The following is a 25319-nucleotide window of genomic DNA, read 5'->3' as shown; positions in this document are numbered from 1 at the left end:
TATTTAGAATTATCTGTGGCATTGTCTGAATCTGATATATGATGTTTCTAGTGCTTTACTGGTTGCAGAGTGCTTTTATATACTATTGAGTAATTGGCAATCAGTTCTTGGAGATGAAATCATTCTTATTTCCTGTAGCAAGCAGACCTTAGTTTTTTTTTTTTATTGACTGCATATTTATTTCATATGAAAAATGTATCTTCATTTTACAGAGACTTCTTTGAAATGAACAAAAAGGACTTTAATTTGAAATTGGGCAAAGTAGCTTTTTAGCAGATCTACAAGTGGTCCTTGAACACAGAAAGCAGTATTTAGTGTCCCTAGTGAGAGAAATTTGTTAAGAGAGGAATGAAATACTGTTCCATCCCAAAGTTTTTGTGTATGAAAAACAGTGTTATGTCTACTTATGCTTAAAGTTTAGATTACTTATGACTTTTCAAATAGATGATATGATGGAAGGTACTGTAGCACATTTTTAAATACATATTGCCTCTACCATTCAGTTCTGTTATATTAAAATAATTTTGGAAAATGGACATACAATTTTTTTAAAGTGCTTAAAAATTTTAATTAAAATGGGTAAGAAGTTTTCCATTTATTAATATTTTTATTTTTTTTTACTATTACCATTCTAAAAGTCACAACTTTAGGCTCATCTAGGAGTGTATCCTTACAATAAATGCATAGATGTTAAATTTCTGGGTCAAATAAAATATAATATTCTAAGACTTCAAGTACATATTTTCATATTACTTCCACGAAGGTTATACCAAATTATGGTGTGGCTTTCTGTGGAAGACAGAAGGCAATATTATATCAAAGATTTTGTTTAGTCAGTCTTCTATTGACCAATATTCAGAAATACTGATACGTTGGGCTGTTTTCCTGAATAAAATACATAACATACCATGAGCTCACATTTTAACAGTCGATGAAAGAAGTAATACTTCTGAAATGTTCTCTTTGTGAAACCAGTGCCCTCTAAGGGCATCTTACAATGTGATGCCCGTTTTTTTTCTTTTATTTTAATTTTTAGTTAGTTTTTAACAGAGTCAGTGTGGTTTGTAGGTACAATTCTAAGAGAATACTGATAGTCCCTTTTTCTCTCCCACTTTCCTTCTTCCTTTCTTTTCATTTTTGAGGTAACATTTTAAAGTTAATTGCAATCAAAAGACTTAATACTTCATCAGAAAGAAGCTTAACAAATAAAAAGCAAACAAACAAACAAACCCTACTTTAGTGGGAATATACAATGGCCATAAAGAATAATTGAATGGAAAAATGACCATTTCACCCATATACAGTAAATTTTAAAGTAATCACAAATCATTAAAACTGTAGTAGAATAACATTCTTAACCATTAGTTTGACAAAGTTATAAAACAGCCATATATTAGCAGCCATACTGATACACACAAATATTTCTTTTTTTCTTTCTTTTTTTTTATTTTGAAAATGTTAGCCCCAGATATAAAGAGAACAGGTAGTATTTGTCTTTCTGGGTCTGGTTTATTTCACTCAACTTGATGTTCTCCAGTTGCGTCCATTTTTCTGCAGATGGTAGAATTTCATTCTTTTTTTAAATAGCTGAACAATATTCCATTGTGTATATATGTATCACATTTTCTTTATCCATTCGTCTAATTATGGGCATTTTGGTGGATTCCAAATCTTATGCTGCTATGAACATGGTGGTGCAGGTATCTCTTTGATACATTGTATGTTCACCACATCCTGCCAAGCTTTTGTTTACTCGCTGTGTTTTAGATTTTAGCCATTCTGACAGGGGTGAGGTGATATCTCACTGTGGTTTTGATTTGCATTTCCCTGATGGCTAGTGTTGTTGAGCATTTTTTCTATATATTTGTTGGCCATTTATATTTCTTTTGAGAACTGTCTATTGAAGTTCTTTGCCCATTTCTTACTTGGGAATGGTTGTTTTTTGTTGATTTTTAAGTTTCTGATATATTTGGGATATTAATCCTTTGTCAGGTATGTGGTTTGCAAATATTTTTCCCATTCTGTTGGATGTCTCTTCACTATATTGGTTGTTTCCTTTGCTGTGCAAAAGCTCCTGAGTTTGATACAGTGTGTGTCAAGTTGTGTAGTTTTGCTTTTGTTGCCTGTGTTTTGCGGGTCTTGTCCAAGAAGTTGTCCCCTACACCAGTGTCTTGGAGTGTTTCCTCTGTTTTCTTCCAGCAACTTCATAGTTTAAGGTCTTATATTTAGGTCTTTAACTCATCTTGAGTTGATTTTCATATACAGTGAGAGATAAGGATCTAATTTCATTCTTCTACATATATATAAATATCCAGTTTTGCAAGCACAATTTGTTGAAGAGATTTTCCATACTCCACTGTATGGACTAAGCACTTTTGTCAGAAATCAGTTGGCTGTGTGTACATGGATTAATTTCTGAACTCTCTATTCTGTTCCGTTGCTCTCTCTCTATAAATCAGTGTTTATGCCAGTACCATGCTGTTTTAATTACTATAGCTTTGTAATATGCTTTGAAGTCAGATATTGTGATGCCTCCAGCTTGATTTTTCGTGTTCAGGATTGCCCTGGGTATTCTGAGTCTTTTGTGATTGCATATGAATTTTAGGGTTGCTTTTTCTAATTTTGCAAAAATGTTGTTGTGATAGGGATTGCCTTGAGTCTGCAGATTGCCTCAGGTAGTATAGACATTTTAATGATGCTGACTCTTTTCATCTATGAGCAAGGAATATCTTTGCATTTTTGTGTGTCCTTGTCAATTTTGATAATTTTCATTGTAGAGATCTTTCACTTCTTTGGTTAAATTTGTTTTTAAATATTTGATTTTTTTTGTGGGTGTTATGAATGAGATTTCTTTCTTGATTCTCTTTCTGTGAGTTCATACAAAAAAGCTACTTTTTAAATGTTTATTTTATAACCTGCAACTTTACTGAATTGATTTCTCACTTCTAACAGCTTTTTCATGGACTGTTCAGGTTTTGCTATGCACAACATCATGTCACTGCAGACCTGTATAGTTTGACTTCCTGTTTCGCAATTTTGAATCCCTTTCTTTCTCCCTCCCCCCAATTGCTCTTGCTCCAGTACTATATTGAATAAGAATGGTGAAAGTGGACATCCTTTATACCTTAGTTTTCAACTTAATCTTAGTCAGGCTGTAGTAGCTGGAGCTGGATTGATCCAAACCCAGGAGCCAGGAGCTTTTTCTGGGTCTCCCACATGGTGCAGGGGCTCAAGCACTTGGACCATCTTTCACTACTTTCCCAGGCACATATTATGGATGCTGGCACTTCAGGCGGCAGCCTCACTCTCTGTGCCACAGGGCTGCCCCAAGACCAGTTTCTTTATAGAAGTTCAGTCTTGTTTAGAAAGCATTTATGAAGTACCTAGTACTGTAAGGGTATATGAAAGAAATATTAGATGTAATCCTTGACTGTAAGGAGATTGTTGTCACCTGCATATGTCTCATTCCCCTGAGAAAATTAACAAGGTACAGTCAGACCTGTTTGGCTGCACTCTGTTCCCTGCATCTCAGCCTTCTCTTTGCGTGATCAGATGTGTCAGAGGTGGTCTCAGAAGAAACTAGAAGGAGCTGTCAGGGTTGGGAAAACTCCATTTATGCCTTAATGATTTTATCGTCTTCATATCCAGAGAGAGCAGCATTGATTTGAAATGTTTAAAATTAGGAAGAAGAAGAGCTTTGCTTTTCAGTTCATCTTCTTGGAGGACTTAGGGAGGATCCTTTAGGAGCTGGATGCGGCCTGGACATGGTCTTTTCCAAACATTGTGATGTTTGTGATTGTATTTTTGTTGTAGTTCTATTTTTCTTTAAAATTTTATTTATTTATTTGAAAGGCAGAGTTAGAAAGAGAGAGAGAGAGAGAGAGAGAGAGAGAGAGATTCCATTCACAGATTCACTCCTCAAATGTCCAAGCCGAAGCCAGAAGCCCAGAACTCCATCTGTAGCTACCACATGGGTGGCAGGGGCCCAAGCACTAGTGCCTTGACAGGGAACTGGATCTGAAATGGAGCAGTTGGTACTCGACTGTCGCCCATATGGTATGCTGGTGTCGCAGGTGACAACTTAACCCGCTAGGCCGTGTACCAGCCCTGTGTTTTTGCTAAGGCTCCACAGCATTTTCATGTACCGAAACTTTCACATGTTTCTGCAAGTGAGTCATTACCACCAGGTGGCAGTGATAACTCATGAATGTGCTTCTGTCCTAAACTAATCTGCATACAGCTTATTTATAAAAATGTTATCCCAGACTCAACACTGACCCAAGAAGAAGACAGTATTCATAAAGCATGTTTTAAAATGGAAAAAGTACCTGGAAGGTATACAGCATAGTGGATAAAACACAGGTTCTGGAGCCAGACCGGGAAGGATCGGATCCCGCCCATGTCACCTTCTGGCTGTTGAAGCTTAGTTACATTTCTTTTTTTTTTTTTTTTTTTTTTTTTTATAGGCAGAGTGGACAGTGAGAGAGAGAGACAGAGAGAGAAAGGTCTTCCTTTTGCCGTTGGTTCACCCTCCAATGGCCGCCGCTGCAGCCGGCGCACCGCGCTGATCCGATGGCAGGAGCCAGGATCCAGGTGCTTTTCCTGGTCTCCCATGGGGTGCAGGGCCCAAGCACCTGGGCCATCCTCCACTGCACTCCCTGGCCATAGCAGAGAGTTGGCCTGGAAGAGGGGCAACCGGGACAGAATCCGGCGCCCCGACCGGGACTAGAACCCGGTGTGCCGGCGCCGCAAGGTGGAGGATTAGCCTATTGAGCCACGGCGCCGGCTCGCTTAGTTACATTTCTTAACCCAGTTTGGTTTTCATTTCAACATCTGTAAAATGGACATGACAATAATAGTAAGAGCAGTTACACACTCATCTTCCCTCCCTCTAGAACAGTGCTTGATGAGTGTCCTCCTCATAGCCACTGTGATAGCCACGGCAGAAATGTAGCTGTCGCCATCACTAGGCCTAGTTTAGCATCTCTGTAATCAGTCACCATTATCTCTGCCCTGTGAAGGCTTTGGTGGGAGCGTACCTGCTTCTCTTGTCCTAGACCCCGCCTGGAGTCGTCGTCCTTCCCCAGGCGGTGCCCCATCGGGCCCCTGGAGCAGGCCCTTTCAGGCCGGCTTGTTCCAGCAGCGAGCTCTGACGACCTCGGTGAGATGCAGTCCGCTTTGCATTTGTTTCCACATTAATCAAATAGAAGGCTGTAATTTGCCTTCCTGGTTCTCTTAATTAATTCCTGTGAGCCGAGGTACCCTCAGCCCTTTTCCTGGGGCACTGAAGACAGACTAGCAAGTTGTTCCTGGGAGTGTTCTCGTCTCCCTGTTGGCTGTGTATGTTGTGTCTGATGAGTGTGGAAACTGCACAGAGAAGAGCAGCTTTCTCCTGTCAGAGAGGGGTGGCCTCACACTCTGCCGAGAGCATCATCCCAGCCTCTCGTGACCGTGGCGGGTCAGTTCCCACCGCAGACCTCTCATCACCACAGTTGTCTCCCCCTGCGTCTTCTTGCACAGACTGTGCTAAGCCGCCTTCTGTCCAGGCATTTAAACCCAGGAGTCTTAAAATGGTTTTACGACCCCGACTGAAATGTCCTCTCTCACTGCTTACCCTGGCATCCCTCATTCTGTTACATCGGGAATTAAATTCTCTGAAGCAGTCGGGGAGTGCGGTGGCTCTGCGGTTGGAGACGGGGAAGGGGTGTCTCTGAAAGAGAAGCATGCAGTTGTGACTGATCTCAGTCCGTCGGCCTGAGCCATGCTCGTCTGTGTCTTTGTCTCCCAGTTCCTTGTCTTTGCACCGCTCATCGTATTTCTTTCTGCCTCCTTTTCAGGTGGAGTTGGCATGAACTTAACAGCAGCAGATACTGTTATTTTTGTGGACAGCGATTTCAATCCCCAGAATGACCTGCAGGCAGCTGCCAGAGCCCACCGAATCGGCCAGAACAAGTAAGTGCTCTGAGCGGCTCAGCGTTTCTCCACCTCCTTGGCTTGCCTGGCAGCAGTTCTGGGTTGGAGATGAAAGGGAAGAACATGGTCCTGATGGCAGTCCCAGACTGCAAATCGGAGGCCATTAGCCCAGCCCTGCTTGTAACTCCTGAGTAGTGTTGGGTGGATCACATGATCAGTCCAGGTTTACTTTAAAAATGGAAAACCAGAGACTGATATTTTAGCCTAGTGGTTATGATTGGGATGCCTGCAACCCACATTGGCGTTTTTCGGTTTGAGGCCTGGCTGTGTTCCCAATTCCAGCTTCCTGTTAATGCGCACCTAGGGGCCGTTGATGATGGCTTAAATGATTGAGTCTAGATCAGGAAGACCTGGATTGAGTTTCCAGCTCCAGCTTCAGCCTGGCCCAGCCCCAGCCATCACAGGCATTTAGGGAGTGAACCAGTGTATGGGAGCATGCACGCTCACTCTCAGTCTTGTCTCTCATATAAATAAATAAATAAATAAATAAATAGAAACCTCACAAAAGTAAATTTTGAAAGGATTAGAAGGAATCTTTAGAAGATATTTATTTAAGTTATCCTTTTTGTTTTAGGGTCTAACTCAGAAAAATGGGGTTGTGGGGTTATGGAACCAAGGAAAAAAGAAGTTACCCTTTGACCTAAGGGTAGTGCATACCAGAAGTTTTCCTTGGCCTGAGATTAGCAATCTCAGTGTGGTCACTTCATCATTCTTTTCTTGACTCTTTGGAAAACATTCAAAGGAATTTGAGGCCAGATCTCTAAGAAATGCTTGGGTCCAAATGAAATGGTCTCCTTTTAGTTGTGCAGTATATATGGTATTTGGCTATGTTTTCTTTTAGGTGTAGCTACATGCTTTCACCTAGCTTATAACTCATAGCACACTACTGTCATTTCACAGGTCTGTCAAAGTTATTCGGCTGATTGGCCGAGACACCGTGGAAGAAATCGTCTACAGGAAAGCAGTCTCCAAACTGCAGCTCACCAACATGATCATAGAAGGAGGCCATTTCACGCTGGGAGCCCAGAGACCCTCGGCAGAGGCGGACCTCCAGGTAGAGTGTAGCATGCTTCACCCCAGGCTCCGTCACAGACTGTGGGCGTTGCTCTCCGTGGATGGGAATGCAAAGGAAAAGAACCAGGGTTAACTGCCCGCTCTTCCCTGGCTGAACTCAGACCTGTCCTGTACCCACAGCATGCAGGGTGCTGTAGGAGCTCGGGGTGCATCGGATGCACAAAGGCAGTAGACTATAAAATAAAGAAAATGGGCTTTTATATTGGCTGTGTGGTTTAAGCAAATGGCTTAACCTCTTGGCTCTACTCTCTATTTAGTTTTCAAAATATGAGGGTATCTCTAGTTATCCCAGTGGGCTGTTAGAAGAATTAGATTTTTAAAAAAAAAGAAAAAAAACTTGGTATAAGCAATAATGACTAATTCTCTATTTTCTCCTTGATCCCACGCCCTTTGATTGATGACTCATACTACTTCCTTCAAACTCAGAGGAGGGTGAACAAGATCAGGAATTCAAAATTATGCCATAGGAAAAATGGATGGAAGAGCCGGAGTTCACTGGCTTGAGGAAGAGGATTGTGGATGGGCACCAGATGCTGACTTGGAGGCTCTTGGAGCTGCCTTTTGCAGGAAGATTTCGAGTTCTTCCCCAGCAGCCCTTGAGTTAAAATTAGAACCCCTGCTGTAGTGTATCCTAGGTCTTTGCCTTTTGCCCGAGGGGCTGGGTGCAGAAGAACAGCATCCAGGATGCTAGAGAGATCCAGGCATGAAGTTATGCATGTCAGGTGGCAGCAGCAGTGGGCAGGTGTGGTGTAAGAAATGCTTCGGAAGAAGTGATAGGAGTTGGTAGCTGCTTTGGTGGTGGGCAGCTAGGGAGATGCGAAATTGAAAAATGGCTTGTAAGGTCTTAGGCCTGGATTATGAGGGAAATAAAAATTAACATAGAAAGGAGAGCAGAGTATTAGGAAGATGGACATGATGTAGGCTTTGAGTTTGAAGTAAAAATGGAATATAAACATAACTTTTTTTTTATAAGATTTATTTATTTGAAAGGTTTCCCAGGGAGAAGGAGAGGCAGAGAGAGAGGGCGGGGCGAGGGAGAGAGAGGTCTTCCTTTCGCTGGTTCACTCCCCAGTTGGCTGCAATGGCTGGAGTTGCACTGATCAGAAGCCAGGTACTTCCTCCAGGTCTCCCACGTGAGTGCAGGGGCCCAAGGACTTGGGCCATCCTCCACTGCTTTCCCAGGCCATAGCAGAGAGCTAGATTGGAAGTGGAGCAGCTGGGTCTCGAACCGGCACCCATATGGGATACTGACACTGCAGGTGGCAGTTTTACCCGCTACGCCCCAGCACCAACCCCAAACATACACTATTGTTAGAGCTTTGAAGACTCCAGGATAAAAGAAAGAATTTCATTTGTGAAAGTTTGCAAGGGAAATCAAACCTTAAGAGGACTTATCAGGTAGAAATACAGCAGGTACACAACACACAAGGGAAACAAGTTACACAGTAGTACAAGCAGAGTTACCAAGTTTACAGTTAGCCTGAGCAGTTTTTAAATCACATGGTTACATGTGCAAAAACCAATCATGTCTGGACCATGTTGTTTTTGTTAGGGACTCTAACTTACAGGAAAGGTTCAAAGTTTCATTTATTTGGAGACTACAGCTAGAAAGAGTAACCTTGGTTGTTTATTTTATTTATTTATTTATTTTTTGGTCTCGGGGAGTAATGTTTTTTCTTTCATTGCTGACCATGATGTCATGTGCACAGTTACCTACAATTGGAGCAGGGCAGGCTGCATATTTTGTTTTCATACTACCTAAGAGGTAATTCTAGATGGTAGTGGAAAGCATGAGAGAGATCACACTTTACAGACTTTTAAATACAGTTTTCTGTGTACCCTTGGGAGAGATAAGTTCACCATTCAGCATGGTAAAGGGGCTTTGGAAGGCCCACATTCTTGGTGTTAGTGAAGAAAACGCCATCAATGGGATGTGTGACCTCTCCTGGTGGAGGGAGCCCAGTCTGGGCAACCCCTGTGATGTAGAAGCCTGGGAACATCCTTGTGAAACATGTGGACATACCCTGTCCACGGAGCCAAAGACTGGAACAGGTGGGAACATAGAGTATTGCCTGTTTGAGAGGGGTTCAGCCGGACTTCTTACCCGGCTCATGGTTATCGGAAAATTATATTCAGGCTCTGATGTCTGATTTTTCTCCTCCCTTTCTCCCTGTCCAGACTCTATATATGGAGTTTTTGGCCATTTCCAAACATGATGGTAATAACTCAGTGTCCTTCTCTCAAAAGAAATAAGGGTTTTTTGTTTTTTGATTTTTTTTTCCTTTGTCAAAGGAATCCAATAGTAAAAGCTGTGGTCTGATTTGGTAAATCTAAGCATTTTGGAGTTCTGACGTCCTGAATGTGGGAAGCAAGATTGTTACCCTGCAGGGAGAACACAGTCGACACAGAGAAAGGCAGGTGTAGGTGGAGTGAACATTTATTGAATGCCTGTTATTTGCTAAATGCTGTCTGAGGTGCTCTTTTCCTACCGCTTCAGTGAATAGCAACACTCTTTCTCTCCATCCTAAGTACAGTCATATGCTCATTGTGTCACTTAACCATAGGGATGCATTCTGAGAAGTGCATTGTTGGGCAGTGTCATTGTTGAGCAAACATCATGGAGTATGGTTGCACAAACCTAGATGGTGTAGTATAGCTCGTAGGCTGCACTCCTATTCAACATGTTACTGTACTGAATACTGTAGGCAGTTATAACGCAGTGGTGTTTGAGTATCTGAACATGGAAAGGTACAGAAAAATACCATAAAAAGATTTGAGAAACAATAATGACCTGCATAGGACACTTGGCATGAATGGAAGCAAGCAGGACAGGAAGTTGCTGTGGGCGAGTCAGTGGCTGAGTGGTGAGGGAATGTGAAGACCTGGAGGTGATCTGGCCCTGCCAAGTCAGCTGCAGGTGGAACTCAGAATTCAGTGAGTCAAGAGAGGCTAATTTTTAAGTTGGTAATTTTGTATGGCCCACAAATGATGTTATAAGTAGCCAAATGGCCCTTGGCAGAAATAAAGCTTCTAGGCCCTAGAACTTCGAACACTATACACTTCTTAGTCACTGTACATTTAGGCTACACTGAATTTTGTTAAACATTTTCAATAATAAATTGACTTTAACTTAGCATAACTTTTTTTATTTAAAGTTTTATTTATTAGGAGAAGCAGAGAGAGAGAGAGGTCTTCCATCCGCTGGTTCATTCCCCAAATGGCTGCAATGGCCAGAGCTGGGCTGATCCAAAGCCAGAATCCAGGAGGTTCTTCAGGTCTGCCATGTGGTGCAAGGGCCCAAGGACTTGGGCCATTTTCTACTACTTTCCCAGGCCATAGCGGAGAGCTGGATCAGAAGTGGAGCAGCTGGGACTCGAACCAGTGCCCATATGGGATGCTGGCACTGCAGCCTTTACCTGCTACACCACAGCGCTGGTCCCTAACTTTTTTCTTTATAAAGTTTTCAACTTTTTGACTTTTGTCAAAGCAAAAACATTGAGGAATGAATGTTGTAGTGCAGGAGGTTAAGCTGCCACTTGGGACACCTTTATCCCATATCAGAGTGCCTGGGATTAGATCCTGCCTCTGCTTCTTTTTTTTTTTTTTTTTTTTTTTTTTTGACAGGCAGAGTGGACAGTTAGAGAGAGAGACAGAAAGAAAGGTCTTCCTTTTTGCCATTGGTTCACCCTCCAATGGCCGCCATGGCTGGCGCACTGCGGCTGGCGCACCGCGCTGATCTGAAGGCAAGAGCCAGGTGCTTCTCCTGGTCTCCCATGGGGTGCAGGGCCCAAGCACTTGGGCCATCCTCCACTGCACTCCCTGGCCACAGCAGAGAGCTGGCCTGGAAGAGGGGCAACCGGGACAGAATCCGGTGCCCCAACTGGGACTAGAACCTGGTGTGTTGGCGCCGCTAGGTGGAGGATTAGCCTAGTGAGCCGCAGCGCCGGCCCTGCCTCTGCTTCTAATCCAGTTCCCTGCTAATGCACCTGGGAGGCAGCAGATGATGGCCCAAGTACAGGGGTACCTGTAACTCATGTGGGTGATCCTGATGGAGTTCCTGGCTCTTGGTGTCAGCCCAGCTTAACCTTGGCTGTTGGACACATTTGGGAAGTAGACCAGCCAGCGTTATGGTATAACAGGTTAAGCTGCCTCCTGCAATACTAGCATCCCATATGGATGCTGGTTCAAGTCTCAGCTATTCCACTTCTGGCCCAGCTCCCTGCTGATGCATCTGGGAAGGCAGTGGAAGTTGGCTGAAATACTTGGGCTGTTACAGCCATTTGGGGAGTGAATAAGTGGATGGAAGTTCTCTCTCTCTATATATCTCTGCCTTTCAAATCAATAAAATAAATCATCCAAACAAAACGAAAGACACACACACACATTAGCCCAGGCCTACACAGGGTCAGAACCAGCAATATCCTGGTCTTCCACTTCTGCATCACTGGAAGGTCCTCAGGGGCTATAACACACCTGGAGCTGTCATCTCCTGACAGTGACACCTTCTGGGCACCTCCTGAGGGACCCACCTGAGCGAGGCTCTTCTTGAATTGTCCTTCTTTCAGACGTACGTCCATGGTTGGTTTGCTTGTTTTACCCCTCCCATGATAGATTTACTAGTAAGTAGGTAAGGCACTATGAACATTGCTCTGTTAATGAAAACCTTTCTCTGGGGGTGGGGAGTCCATGTGTTCATACTTTTTATGGAGTTTGAAGAAGTCTGCAAAAGCATCTACTAAATTCTTCACAGTGACTTTTCTTGGCGGGGGGGGGGTTCCTTCTTTTTCTTCTGCAGTTTCCTTTTCTCTTGCTTCTTCTTCAGCTCTGCATCCACTAGGTGATAGGAATTTCTCAGCTCTGTTATAGTCTTATGTATGCAGGTCATTATTGATCAGACACTGTGATAGGGTCTGACTAATTTGCCCCAGTTCACTCAGATTAAGGACTGGGATCCAAGCAATCTCTAACCTCCATCCTCCAATATATATGACTGCAATGCACTGCTGCTCATAAACACACGTCAGTCTTTAAGACACATCACAAGTAAGAAGGGAAGCCGGGAGGCAAGTGTAGATCTGTGGTGGATGAAGGAGGGATCCCTCTGTGGAATAATCCTTAACACACACATGGAATTTCTTCTATTTTTGGTACCAAATGCCAAAATCAGTTGCCTTAATTATGTATACTAAGACTAAATATATCCATCCCAGGTATGTTCATGTTCATGTGAATTATCCAATTTTTTTTCTAAGTGATTACAAAAGATCTTAAGATTTCAAAGTCACTCATTAAGAAAGATGATCTAAAAGGAATTGGCCCTATCTAAAAGACCAAGATGTGAACAAAAGCCCAATCTGAGAACCTCATTTGGTTCAGAATCTCAGAGTTAGTACTTAGGGAGGCACAAAGTTGGAGGTAGTGAGAGAAATCCAGGAAAAGTTATCTAAGTTTCTTGGGTGGTTCCTACAGCCATAGGCAGTTGACTGTGTGTTACCTAGAAAGGGATGAGGGATGGGGAACAGTAGTGCAGTGCCAGAGGAATATCCTGAGGGAGGCAGACTGAGAAGTGGCCTTTTGGCTTGGTGTCAGAAGTTGTAACTGTCCTTTGTGAAGGTGTTTCTGTAGCAGGGCTGGGCCACGTCCAGCCCGTGGGCTGTATAGGTCCATTTATGGTGGAGGTGAAGTGCCCCATACAGTCACCTCTTTTTCCTGAGTTTGGCTGTGGGAGGTAGTTAACAGGTTATCTGACTTCTCTGGTGGCTGCTGGGAATGCCTGCAAAGAAGAAATTCAGTGACTGGTGTTATAGAAAATGCATGAAATTACTAGTATCCTTCAAGAAACATGTTGGCTCATACGAAGGTTTTGTATTGGAGAATTGTCAAGGCCAACAGCTCTAATCATCATCATCACTGCTCTGCTTAGCCACCTGTTAAACGGCCCTGGCTGCTGTCCTCTCTGATGGGGAGAGAAGCAAGACTGTCCATCAGGGAAGAAATGTGCCTGGTGTCCTTCAGCCACTTTGCAAATGACACGTGCCCTGATGGTTGTTTTTTTTTTTTTTTTCTCTCCATTCAAGCTGAGTGAGATACTCAAATTCGGTTTGGATAAACTGCTGTCCTCTGAGGGGAGCACCATTGATGAAGTCGATCTGGAGGCCATCCTGGGAGAAACGAAAGATGGACAGTGGGTCTCTGATGTCTTGCCTGCAGCAGAAGGAGGGGACAGAGAGCAAGAGGAAGGAAGTAAGTTGGGGCTGGAGCACAGCAGATGGCACAGCCACGCCCTGCTAGAGCATGAGCGAGATGAGTACCCATGGGAAGTGTGGCTACTGCTCTTGGGCCCTGTTACTATGTAGAGGACACACCTTGGTCCAAGAACTCCTCCAGACTGACTGGAAATTTGTCTGGCTGCTCCCTTGGAGCTGAACTTTAAACAAGAGTTGTGATACTGCAGGTTGTGGTAGTATCCATCTCAAGGATTTCAATTTGTACCATTCCTCCCTTGGTTGCAAGAATCTGATCCACACACGGTGATTCCCCTTCTGTTGTATCACAGCGAGCCTTGCTGGGGCATTCACTGTGTGCTCACCAGTGGTGTGCACTGTGTGGTGTGCTATGTGCCTTTTTCCATTTAACCTTCACAATACCCTATGAGGTGTAGGAGAGGACTTTGTACCTCCTCCCCTAAATTTGCTCGATATTTGTGTTTGTGTTCTTTTCTGTTCTACATTTTTGAATTTTGGATTCTGATTGCTTCCTATGTAGTAGCTTTATACAGATGTTCCCTAACATGCCATAGATATTTTGCAGTGACTGTTTTCCTGTATGGTGGCAGCAGGGATTCAGTGTGGACTCCTTAATAGAAGAGAACTGTCTTGTACTGCTTGAGGGAATTGCAATTTCTTTATTAGATGGTGTTTTTGGTGGGGGTGGGGTTGGTGTGACTTTGGACTTTATGATCCTCTTTTATTTCTGTTGATCCTGAATTTCCATCACTTGCCTCTTTCCTTCCCTTTGCCACAACGTTGTCAAGGGATGTCTCTCACCTCTGAGTTTGCTCTCTTTGGCCCCCAGAAGCAGTGCCTTCTCCAGTTTCTGCATCCACGTGTTTTAGCCCCTTCCTTTCAGTTCTTTGGCAGCTACTCTCTCATCTACCAGGTCTCAGACTGTCCGCATTTTGTTCCCAGTTGGGGGTGTGGCCCTCCTTTGAGGGCTACATTTAGTCTGACACTCCCGAGCCCCAGTGCCTGCCCCTCTGTGTAGTCTCTGTCTGACCATCTGTCTGCTCTATGTGGGCTTTGGGGCTTGTTGGGCTGGTTTTGGATGCTCATTTCTCTATTCCCTGCAAACTGAAGTTCACAGTAATTTTCTGATTCCAGGTTTTGCAGTGGGCATGGATTAGGGATAGGTTTTATGACTCCTTGTTAATCTGTATGTTTTTGGTAGAATATACATAGAAATTGAAATTTAGGCATTATTTTACAAAAACTGCTCTGATTTTTCTTATATTTTATCTTTAAAATATTTATATTTTATATTTATATTTTATCTTTAAAATATTTATATTTAATATTAACACTCCTTTTTGTGTTCTTCAAGAATTCTTTCTTGTTCTGTGCTTGTTTAATTGCATCCTGTCCTCATTTCAATGATATAATGTCCTCTCTGAGGACATTTTTTATCACTTTTCAAAATGTGTTCCAAGGACAATATTTATTACATCTTCTAAAAAAGTGTTCCTCAGGGCAGGCATTGTGGTGTAGTAGGCTAAGCCTGTGCCTCCCGTGCCAGCATCCCATATGGGTGCCAGTTCAAGACCTGGCTGCTCCACTTCTGATCCAGCTCCCTGCTAATGTGCCTGGGAAAGCAGTGGAGGATGGCCCAAGTGCTTAGGCCCCTGTCCCCATGTGGGAGACCCAGGAGGAGCTCCTGGCATCAGCCTGACCTAACCCTGGCTGTTATGGTCATTTGGGGAAATGGGGAGTGAATTAGTGGATGGAAGATCTCTTTCTCTACCTCTCTCTCTGTAACTCTGCCTTTCAAATAAATAAACTTAAAAAAAAAAAAAGTTCCTCTGCATTGCATCTTTCCTCCAGTTGCTTGTCCTTCCTTTTACTATTTGTTAAATTTTTTTGGACTCCCTTGTTCTGTTGATAGTTTTTTGGAAACGTGTGGTGTCCTCCGGTGGTCTGGTCACCTGGGCGGTAAAGTGCCACACAGTGACGGGCAGCTCTGGCACAAGCAGGGATATGGCCCTTGGGCCTTATTCCAGCATTACTGTTTGGTAAACCAGCTTCCACCTTGAGTGAGCTTTCCCAGATGTCCTTCTTCAGGTCTTTCCATTGGGCAACTTGTTTCTCCAGAGGCAAATCCTCTTATATCTTCCTTGGAAGAGGCAGGTGTTGGAGCAGGCGTGGTCACTTACACTGAAAACATAGGGTGAGTCAGAGGTTCATGGTGTCCCCATTATTTAGTGTGTAGATCTTCTCCCATCAGGTCTCTCACGGAATGGAGCCCCGTAATTGTAAGTTCTAGGCTTTTAGACCCGGTGGTGGGGAATGTCTGGCCTGGAGGCCGGATAAGGCACGTGGTCTGGCCCTGCTAAGGCAGCCACAGGCGGGACTAATTTTTAAGTTGATCATGTAGTATGGCTTGCAAGTGATGTTATAAATGGTGTTACAAATGGCCCTGGGCAGAATACAAGGCTCCCTATCCCGTATGATTGAGGTGCTCTCTGTTCTCATACTCGACCCTTGGCTAGGCACTTGTGTTTTGCTTCCACAGCTCTTGTTAATTTGTTCTTATCCTTCCAGGCACTCTGCATTTTCCAGTTATTGAACTTTCTCATCAACTGTTCCATCATGATTTTTTTTTATTTTTTTATTTTATTTTATTTTTTTTGACAGGCAGAGTGGACAGTGAGAGAGAGAGACAGAGAGAAAGGTCTTCCTTTGCCATTGGTTCGCACTCCAATGGCCACCGCGGCTGGCGTGCTGTGGCTGGCGCACGCGCTGATCCGATGGCAGGAGCCAGGTACTTCTCCTGGTCTCCCATGGGGTGCAGGGCCCAAGTACTTGGGCCATCCTCCACTGCACTCCCTGGCCACAGCAGAGGGCTGGCCTGGAAGAGGGGCAACCGGGACAGAATCCGGCGCCCTGACCGGGACTAGAACCTGGTGTGCTGGCGCCGCAAGGTGGAGGATTAACCTAGTGAGCTGCGGTGCCGGCCATGATTTTTTTTTTAATCCCTTGCCTGTCATTTAGTGGTTTCAGGTGAGAAAAGAAACAGATGCATGTGGTCATATTTTTCAGTTACATGTTGATTATATTAAATGCCAAGGCTTACACCTATTTCCACATTCCCCTAATTTCAGCTTATTTTCCTAATGTTTACTGGAAAATGATACAAATGCAGTTTTCAGAAAGATAGTTATATTTCTTAGTCAATCCAGCTGCCTAAAAAATTATATTTTTTTCAGTTGAACGGCCAGTGGAATTCCCCAGTTGCATTTACGTTGGGAATTTTGTCTCTGATACCTGGTCTAGGGTTACTCTATGGTAATGGTCCCACTGAAAGGACACAGATGAAGGTCTGGGCCTAATGGGCTCCAGCCTCCTCTTGGCTGCAAAGTGAAGACAGGGAGCATGATTAAAAATAATGTTAATAAATATGAAAGATTAGGCGGTAAAGCAGCTGCAATCAAATGAAAAATAAAGAGCAAAGTTGCTTTATCTGGAATGGCAGGGTTTTTGAAACACGTTTATAAGTTGAGAATTGCATGCAGTATGAAGCTACATATGTTGATCACATTTGACACTTCGCAGCTCTTTTTTCTTCCACTTGTTGATAGAGCGCCTCGTTGAAAGCCCCCTGCTGATTTAATTAGCAAATGCCAATTAGAATTACAGCTGGTTAGATTTGGGTACAAGTGTGAAGCAATTGATCTCTTGAGAATGAAAATGTTTTGCTTTCATACTCTCCAGGGAAAACACACTTATAACTGATTTCATAATGCTGAGAAGGTACCGTTATTTGGTGACATGTGCTGTCAAATGTGCCTCGCTTTGAATATCACGCTACCTGTCTGTGGTGGTTGGTCTTGGTGGTCATGACTTGATTCATCATCTGTACAGACCACTCAGCCTTTGTGTCCTCATCTGTGAAATGGTGCCATTGATGTTTGCTTTCCTCTTCCACACAGTTGCAAACACAAAGTGTGGTAACAGCTGTTGAAAGTGTTCTGATAGTACAAAGTGCTGTTGAAGATTACACTAGTGTCCTTTTTGTTATTATGATAGTTATTATTGCCAGCTTGCTCCCTCTCCACTGTTGTCTAAGGTGATATACTGAAAAGAGCACCCTGGCCTTAGACAGGAAATCCTGCCTTCTGTGTTTGTTGGTGAGAATGGGGAGCCCCTCGGTTCCTGTCTGAGCCTCCGTTTCCCTTTTCACAGGTAGGATTGGTTATATGGGGATTGTCGTGAGGATCATGAAGCTGGTTCATGAGATCCATTAGAAATCCAAGGGATAGTTTTTGTAATTCTTCATTTTCTCAAAGATTGGTCACTTAGTCCTTTTAATATTATACAAAAAGGGGGAAAAAGTTGAGTAATAAAAGTGTGTTTGTGGGTTGGCGTCATGTCATAGCAGGTAAAGCCACCGCCTGTGAAGCTGGCATCCCATATGGGCACTGGTTTGTGTCCTGGCTGCTCCACTTCCCATCTAGCTCCCTGTTCGTGGCCTGGGAAAAGCAGTGGAGGATGGCCCAAGTACTTGTGCTCCTGCCACCCACATGGGAGACCTGGATGAAATTCCTGGCTCCTGGCTTCCGCCTGGCCCAACCCTGGCCTTTGCTGGGTAGTACAACGGTGGATGGAAGATCTCTCTCTCTCTCCTTGTCTCTCTGTAACTCTGACTTTCAAGTAAATAAATAAATCTCGTTTTAAAAAGTGTGCTTGGAATAAAACAGAATAGATTTTGTTAGAAGAGGTGTAGTTATGGAATGAGTGATGCGTGATCCAAGACTCAGCAGTACGGAGGGACCCAGCAGAGAATCACAGACCATTGAGGGATGAAGCAAAAGGCTTTGAGCTGTGCTCTCCTTGAAAAGTGGACTCGTGGAATCTCACGTAGAACCTAAAGACATCAGTGTCAGCACAGTGGGAGATGGAATACCTTCCTCACAAGCTGGTCTCAGCCCATGTAGAGTTCATCTTTATTATTGCTTGGAATAGCATTAATCCATTCTTTGGTATCTAACGTTTCTCTTTCTATCTTTGTGTTCTTAGAAAACCACATGTACTTATTTGAAGGTAAAGATTATTCCAAAGAGCCTAGTAAGGAAGACAGAAAATCATTCGAACAACTGGTGAATCTTCAGAAAACCCTTTTGGAGAAGACTACTCAAGAGGGCCGGTCCCTGCGAAACAAAGGCAGCGTAAGAACCATTAACTTATGTGAAAGAATAAGTTATTCTGCACTGTTATCCAAAGAAGACAAAAACTGCTGAAACCATTGTTTTCTCTTAGGATGACTTGTTAAGAAATAAGTATGTGTTGAAATGTAAGCATGGTTAACTGTACCCTAGTATAATTGATGCAAGGAGTTGGCTTCAGAAGCATTGATAAGGAGAGGTGTGAGTTTTGGTGTTGCAGTAAACAGGCTCTTTTCCTGTATTAGAGTGCCTAGGTTCGAGCCTTGGCTGTGCTCCTAAATGCACACCCCAGGAGGCAGCAGGGATGGCTCAAGTACATGGATCCCTGCAGACCCAGATGGAGTTCCTGGCTTCTAGTCTCGTCCTGGCCCTGTCCTGGCTGTTGTGGGTTTTTGGAGAGTGAACTAGGAGATGAGAGCTTGCTATTTGTCTGTCTCTCAGCCTCTCAAATAAATTATATACATAATAAGAACCTTATAAAAAATTTTAGCGAAGAGAGTAGATTGTACTATTTTAATGTAGAGATAAACAGCCCATCCGTTTTAACCACCCCTGAAGGGATATTATATCATACCAAGATACCATATTCTGCTGTTGATAGCTGTGATCCTGTGTCACTGAGAGAGGATGGCAAACCATAAATGGTGTATGTAAGGGTCACTAGTGTGTGCTTATTGGGTGCTAGTTATCATTATGGTAATTGTGATGTTGAAATACTCTGTTGAAAAAATTATTATAGGAGTGAGCCTTTGGCAGAGTTGTTAAGTCATCAGTTGGGTTCCAGTCCTCACTGCTCCCAACTCCCAGCTTCCTGGTATTGGTGCAGGTACCTGGGTCCCTGCCACCATTGTGGAGACCTAGATTGAGTTCCTGGCGACTGCCTTCAACCTGGCCTTTGGGGAGAGAATCAGTGGTTGGAATATCCCTGTATGTCTCTCTGCCTTTAAGATAGATAGATAGATGGAGTGAATTAAAGTATTATAGCGGTGCTGTTCCATCCAGCAGTTAAGACGCTGTTTTCAACACCTGGAGTACCTGGGTTTGATACCCAGCTCTGGCTTCCTGCTATTGCAGATGCAGGGAGGTAGCAGTGATGGCTTAAGTGTGTGGGTCCCTGCCACTCATGAGGCGACCTGGATTGAATTTCTGGCTTAGGCTTCTCCCTCTCCTCCCTTTCTCCTCTCCCCCTCAAAATAAAACAATTGAAAATAATTATATAATACTTTGTAGAAAGGTTTCCATTAAAAATGGTCAATCTTAAAATGGCAGCCTGCAGGCTATATCTTGAATCAAGGAAAAAAATTACTTTTCTGAAGTACCTTCATCCTAAAGAATGAATGTCGCTGCTTTGATTAATTGTAGAGCACAGAATCGTGGTATCCATGCCTTGAGCTGTGCAGGTTGGTCTCTTGCTGCCAGTGGCACAGAGATGCAGTGCTTTATGAAATATTACATGAATGTACAGAAAAATATTTTGTGTAGGACAGATGGCTAAGACCCCTAGAGGAGCAAGCAGCTCCCTCCTTCCTGGCTATGAATCTTGTCCTCCCTGCAGGTTCTCATCCCAGGCCTTGTGGAGGGGTCTGCCAAGAGGAAGCGGGTTTTGAGCCCGGAGGAGCTGGAGGAGAGACAGAAGAAAAGACGGGAAGCAGCAGCCAAGAGAAAGAGGGTGATGGAGGAGAAGAAGAGGAAAAAGGAAGAAGCTGAACACCAGAAGAAGTGTGTTTGTGTTGTTAACCAAGGGCCGCACTTGGGAAGGGAGTCGCTCTCGTGTAGCGCGTCTGTAGTTGAACATCACTTTAAGTGCAGGAGTCTTCTGTAAAGTTAGTAGTTCCTGTTAGTAAAAGAATACTGTTAAAACACTAAACTTCAACATTTACCCTACTTAAAAGTCTAGAGGACCATGGGCAAAGAAGATGAGTTCTGTTGGAACAAAAAAAAAAAACTTAGGACATTATGGTGATCTGACAAGGAGTAGTTTATCCCATTTAGTCCTGTCCTGAAAACAGGGACATCGGTGGGTGATCATCACTGAGGTGTGGTCGGAGGCAGGCAGGTCCTCAGTATGACTTACTTATTTACAGATAAGCAGCAAATGTGATCCAGGGCGAGTTTCTGATTGCGTTGGGCAGTTACCGTTTGTGAGTAGCAGTGCAAAATGTGCTCTAAGGAAGGTTAATTTCTCTTTTCTGGCCTGCTAAGGATGGCTTGGTGGGAGTCCAACGACTACCAGTCCTTCTGCCTGCCCTCCGAGGAGAGCGAGCCGGAGGATGCCGAGGCTGGGGAAGATGCCGAGGCTGGGGAGGACGCGAGCTCTGCTGAGCTGGATTACCAAGACCCAGACAGAACCTCCATTAAGTACGTCAGTGGTGATGTCACCCACCCTCAGGCTGGGGCAGAGGATGCGCTCATTGTGCACTGTGTAGGTAAGTAGTAGGGATCTCAGTCTTTGTGGTGCCTGGGGAAGAAGAGGCAGCGCCCTGACCTTGGGGTGCTGAGCTAAGTGCGGTGCTGTGTGGTCAGAAAACTGGATTCTAATAGCATGTGTAGATAGACTGTAGGGCTGTCATTCATGGGGGAGTTTCCCGCCCTCCCTGAGCCTCAGCTTCCTATCCCTGTACTGGGATAGCACTGCCTTATCCTTACCCAGGGTTTTCAAGAGGGAGAAGTGAGGCAACATTGATAAGACAGTGAACCCTTTGAGGAAAAACACAACTCTGTTTTCCCTCACGACATTTGTGCTTTTTATTTTCTCTGTCTGAAAGCCTCTTTCCTCAAATAGCTACCTCAAGCATTGTTTGCATCTGCTTGTCAGAGGTTTTCCCTGCTCACCTTGTACATAAAACAGGCCCCAGGCCCATGCCTGTTACTCTTGATCCTTCTACGCTGTTGCCCTTATGCATAGCAACACCTGATACTGTGTTTGTACTCATTTATGTGACTGTCTCATTTAAGCTTCATGGGAACAGGGGATTGTGGGTATGGGTGTGTGTCCATATCTATAGCCTTTGTGCCTGGAATGATGCCAGATGCATTGTCCACGTGAACTAATATTTGTAGTATGGATGACAGAAGTACGAGGTAACAGCCGGCTGTGTTGGTGCTGATAAGCCACTTAACCGTTCCTGTTCCTTCCCTGTGAGAAGGGAGTCATGTGTTGCTGTGTTTTCAGTGATTCGACTTGCTCTCCTGTCGTGTCACATCTCCATTCCAGTCTCTCTCAGTCACCCCCTCAGAATTACAGATACATGATGGAGATTTTGCTTATGCAGAACACTGATTTTACTTTTTTTTTTTTTTAATTCTTTCCTGTTTTGATGGCTTGGTATATCTTTCAGAAGTTTTAACTTTTTTTAATTTTGAAACTTTTTTTTTTATTTTAAAGATTTATTTATTTATTTGAAAGTCAGAGTTACAGAGAGAGGTAGAGACAGAGAGAGAGGTCTTCCATCCTCTGTTTCACTCCCCAGGTGGCCACAAAGGCCGGAGCTGCACCAATCCGAAGCCAGGAGCCAGGAGCTTCTTCCGGGTCTCCCACATGGGTGCAGGGGCCCAAGGACTTGGGCCATCTTCTACTGCTATCCCAGGCCATAGCAGAGAGCTGGATCAGAAGAGGAGCTGCCGGTACTAGAACTGGCACCCATCTGGGATGCTGGTGCTTCAGGCCAGGGCTTTTAACCTGCTGTGCCACAGCGCCGGCTCCCCAAACATTTTATAGTTTATTTTTAAATATTTACTTATTTATTTGAAAGAGTTACACAGAGAGAGAAGGAGAGGCAGAGAGAGAGGTCTTCCATCCACTGGTTCACTCTCCAATTGGCCACAACAAAAGCCAGGAGCCAGGAGCTTCCTCCAGGTCTTCCTATGTGGGTGCAGGGGCCCAAGGATTTGGGCCATCTTCTACTGCTTTCCCAGGCCACAGCAGAGAGCTGGATCAGAAGTGGAGCAGTCGGGACTTGAACCAGCGCTCATAGGGTATGCTGGCGCTGTAGACAGCTGCTTTACCTGCCTCGCCACAGTGCCGGCCCCTGTAGTTTGTTTTTAAACTTCTATATTGTATGATATTCCCTGGAGATCAGATACTCTTCTCCTCCTCCCCTTTGAAAAACCACTCTTCTGCTAGCCTATTTGTGTTCATTTGTTTTTCAAAATTAAGGACTGGACTTTGCCTCTTCCCCCCACCTTCCCGAAGATGAAAAATTTCTTTTTCTTCTATCAGATGACTCCGGCCGCTGGGGCAGAGGTGGTTTATTCACAGCTCTGGAAACACGATCTGCTGAGCCAAGAAAAGTGTATGAGCTGGCTGGGAAAATGAAAGGTAAGAAGCATGGCAGAAGGAAGGGTTAGGGATGGACCAAGACAGGGAGGACACTCAGGACAGTATCCTGTGGGTTAGAAGGCACCAGGTGAGGAGCAGAACTGGCTGGAGACTGCATTCTGACATCATTAGCTACTTGTTATGTGGCTTTGAGGCCGTGCTTTTCCTTCTCTCTGGCTGTTATCGCATCTGTAATGTGTGAATAATACCTGTTGCACCTCCCTCACGGGACGCTGGTGAGGATGATGATTGTGCAAGTGTTGTGAAAAGTGTCAGTCTCTGCATACACGCTGAAAGCAGTGGAATGATGATGGCTTCATTACTTAGCCAAGTCACCCCTCCTTCATACGGGAATATCTCATGAGAGCATCAGAGACTGCTGGAGAGAAAGTGGACACACTGTTAAAATGCTAACATGAGTGTGGGAGGTCAGTGCAGCTTGGGATACAGCACCGTGGCGATGGAAATAAAGCTATCTGGAGCCAAGAGAACTTGGAAAGCCAAACAGTAATGTCCCTTGGCATAGAGAAACAAAAGGGGTATCTCCTTTTATGTTCAGGAATCATAAAATGGAAAAAGAAATAAAATTGATGGAGTGGAGAGGTTAAATAAAGTTGTCCAGTAGAAAAGGATCCTCCGTATTTCTTTGTTTTTCCTAATTCTGCCCAGTTCTGTAGGGTGGAAACAGATGCAAAGATATAGAGTGAATAGTGAATATTCTTTCTATTAAAATAAATGACCAGGACGAGTTGAATGCGTGCTGAAATAGTCAGCCGAGAAACAGACATCGATTGAGCAGTTGGAAAAGCAGAGAACTCAGGAAAGGTCAGAGCCAGAGGCACAGACTAAGAAATCACTGTTTGGAGTCCTCGTTAGAAACCAGGAGGGAGAAATGGGAGTGCAGAGGACACGCCATGGAAGACACCTCCACTTAGGAGCTGAGGCAAGAAGACACAGGGGGAGTTATCAGGGAAATGTGAGAACCTTGAGAATCTAGTATTTTGAGGTACAAGGAGGAGAAGTGGCCTACAGAATCAGACCCTGAAGTGCCACTGGATTTGTTCCACAGTCACATGACCTTGGAGCACTTTGAAGGGAACGTGAAGACTAAGACCTGACTGCATGGACTTGAGGTCTGAGTGCTCTCCGAGGAGGTGGCGATGCGTGTGCACGTTCCTCTGAAGGAGGGCTGAAATAGGGCTCTGCAGAGTAGATGAGACTGTGGACTTCCTGAAGACAGTGAACATTATTTTGGGCCAGAACATACGGGATGAATGTGAACAGGTAGAAATGGCGTGAGGCTCCCTCACTGTGTCTCTTTCTTGTAACACCAGAACACCTACTGTACCGATGGGTAACAGTCTGTCCTTTGGGAGATTGGAATGGTATAGCAGACCCAGTATTTTAGAATGGCTTAAAAGATGGAGTTTCTAATCTATTTTTTCCATCTATTTTTTTTTTGGACAAAAAGCTTAAACTGAGTTATGTAAAGCCATAGAATTAAAGTAATACATTAACCTAGAGCATCATATTATTTGATTTAGATGGGACAGGGAAAGTATATACTAGTAGCTATATAGATATAATAGAATGCAATATTTGAATGATTTGAGACAAACCAAGAGTTTCAAAGGAATTTTAGCCCACTGCGCTCCCTGCCCAGCCCCCAGGAGCTCTGGTTTTGCATTCTCTCCAGTGCCTACAGGGATACTGTATTGGTAACACTGGAAGGGCATTGAATTAGGAAATCACTAGCACTCAGATATATGCATGAGTACCTGGCTGAGGTGTTGACGAAGGCCAGAAGAGGGAGAAAAGCCTGTGAAATATTCTGAAGGGCGTTGGGGTTGAAACCTAAGTGGATCTGGAAAAGGAAGGCAAGGTACAGAGCAACCAGACTGGTCCCCTTTCAGTGACCTTCACGTTCTTTCTGTTCTTTGTTACTACAGACTTGAGTCTGGGAAGTGTCCTTCTGTTTCCTATTGATGATAAGGAGTCAAGAAGCAAAGGTCAAGATTTGGTAAGTAGAACTATCACATCTCTTACCAGAGCTAAGATCTGGCGCACATCAACTTCTCTAAACCTCTCCTGCCTCCATTGGCCTCTGCCACCGTGCACTGGTTTGCCAGGGCTGCCATCGCAACAGTTTAAACAAGAGACATGTATTCCCTCACGGTTCTGGAAGCTGCAAGGCTGAGATCAGGCTGTCAGCAGAGTTGGGTTCTTAGGAGGCTTTTCTCTGTGGCTTGCGGATAGATGGCTGTCTGCTCACGGTGTCCTCACATGGCCTTTCCTCTGGATGTGCATCCCTGCGTCTTCCTGTGTGTCCAGATTTTCTCTTCGTGACTACAGCCAGATTGGGCAGGCCTCAATTTTTTTTTTTTTTTTTTTTTTTGACAGGCAGAATTAGACAGTGAGAGAGAGAGAGAGAGAGAAAGGTCTTCCTTCCGTTGGTTCACCCCCTAAATGGCTGCTATGGCCAGCGCACTGCGCCAATCCGAAGCCAGGAGCCTGGTGTTT

General features: G+C 44.1%; 1 protein-coding gene across 15 annotated transcripts in view; it reads left to right on the top strand.

Moving 5' to 3' along the window:
• The window catches only part of CHD1L (chromodomain helicase DNA binding protein 1 like), a 136224-nt gene that overhangs the window by 99200 nt on the left and 11705 nt on the right, over positions 1-25319 (top strand). For all 15 annotated transcript variants that reach the window (XM_089300070.1, XM_089300075.1, XM_089300072.1 and 12 more), the window contains 8 exons: positions 5838-5952; positions 6874-7027; positions 13125-13290; positions 18336-18484; positions 20037-20200; positions 20684-20907; positions 22701-22799; positions 24749-24819. In XM_089300070.1, coding sequence (XP_089156196.1) covers positions 5838-5952; positions 6874-7027; positions 13125-13290; positions 18336-18484; positions 20037-20200; positions 20684-20907; positions 22701-22799; positions 24749-24819 — 1142 coding nt within the window. The remainder of the gene's footprint in view (positions 1-5837; positions 5953-6873; positions 7028-13124; positions 13291-18335; positions 18485-20036; positions 20201-20683; positions 20908-22700; positions 22800-24748; positions 24820-25319) is intronic.

The sequence above is a fragment of the Oryctolagus cuniculus genome, chromosome 7 (genome assembly GCF_051225735.1).
Source record: "Oryctolagus cuniculus isolate XC-2025 breed Fujian yellow rabbit chromosome 7, ASM5122573v1, whole genome shotgun sequence".
NCBI classification, from domain to species: domain Eukaryota; kingdom Metazoa; phylum Chordata; class Mammalia; order Lagomorpha; family Leporidae; genus Oryctolagus; species Oryctolagus cuniculus.
The sequence above is the reverse complement of the archived record's forward strand: the minus strand, read 5'-3'. Positions and strand labels throughout refer to the sequence as shown.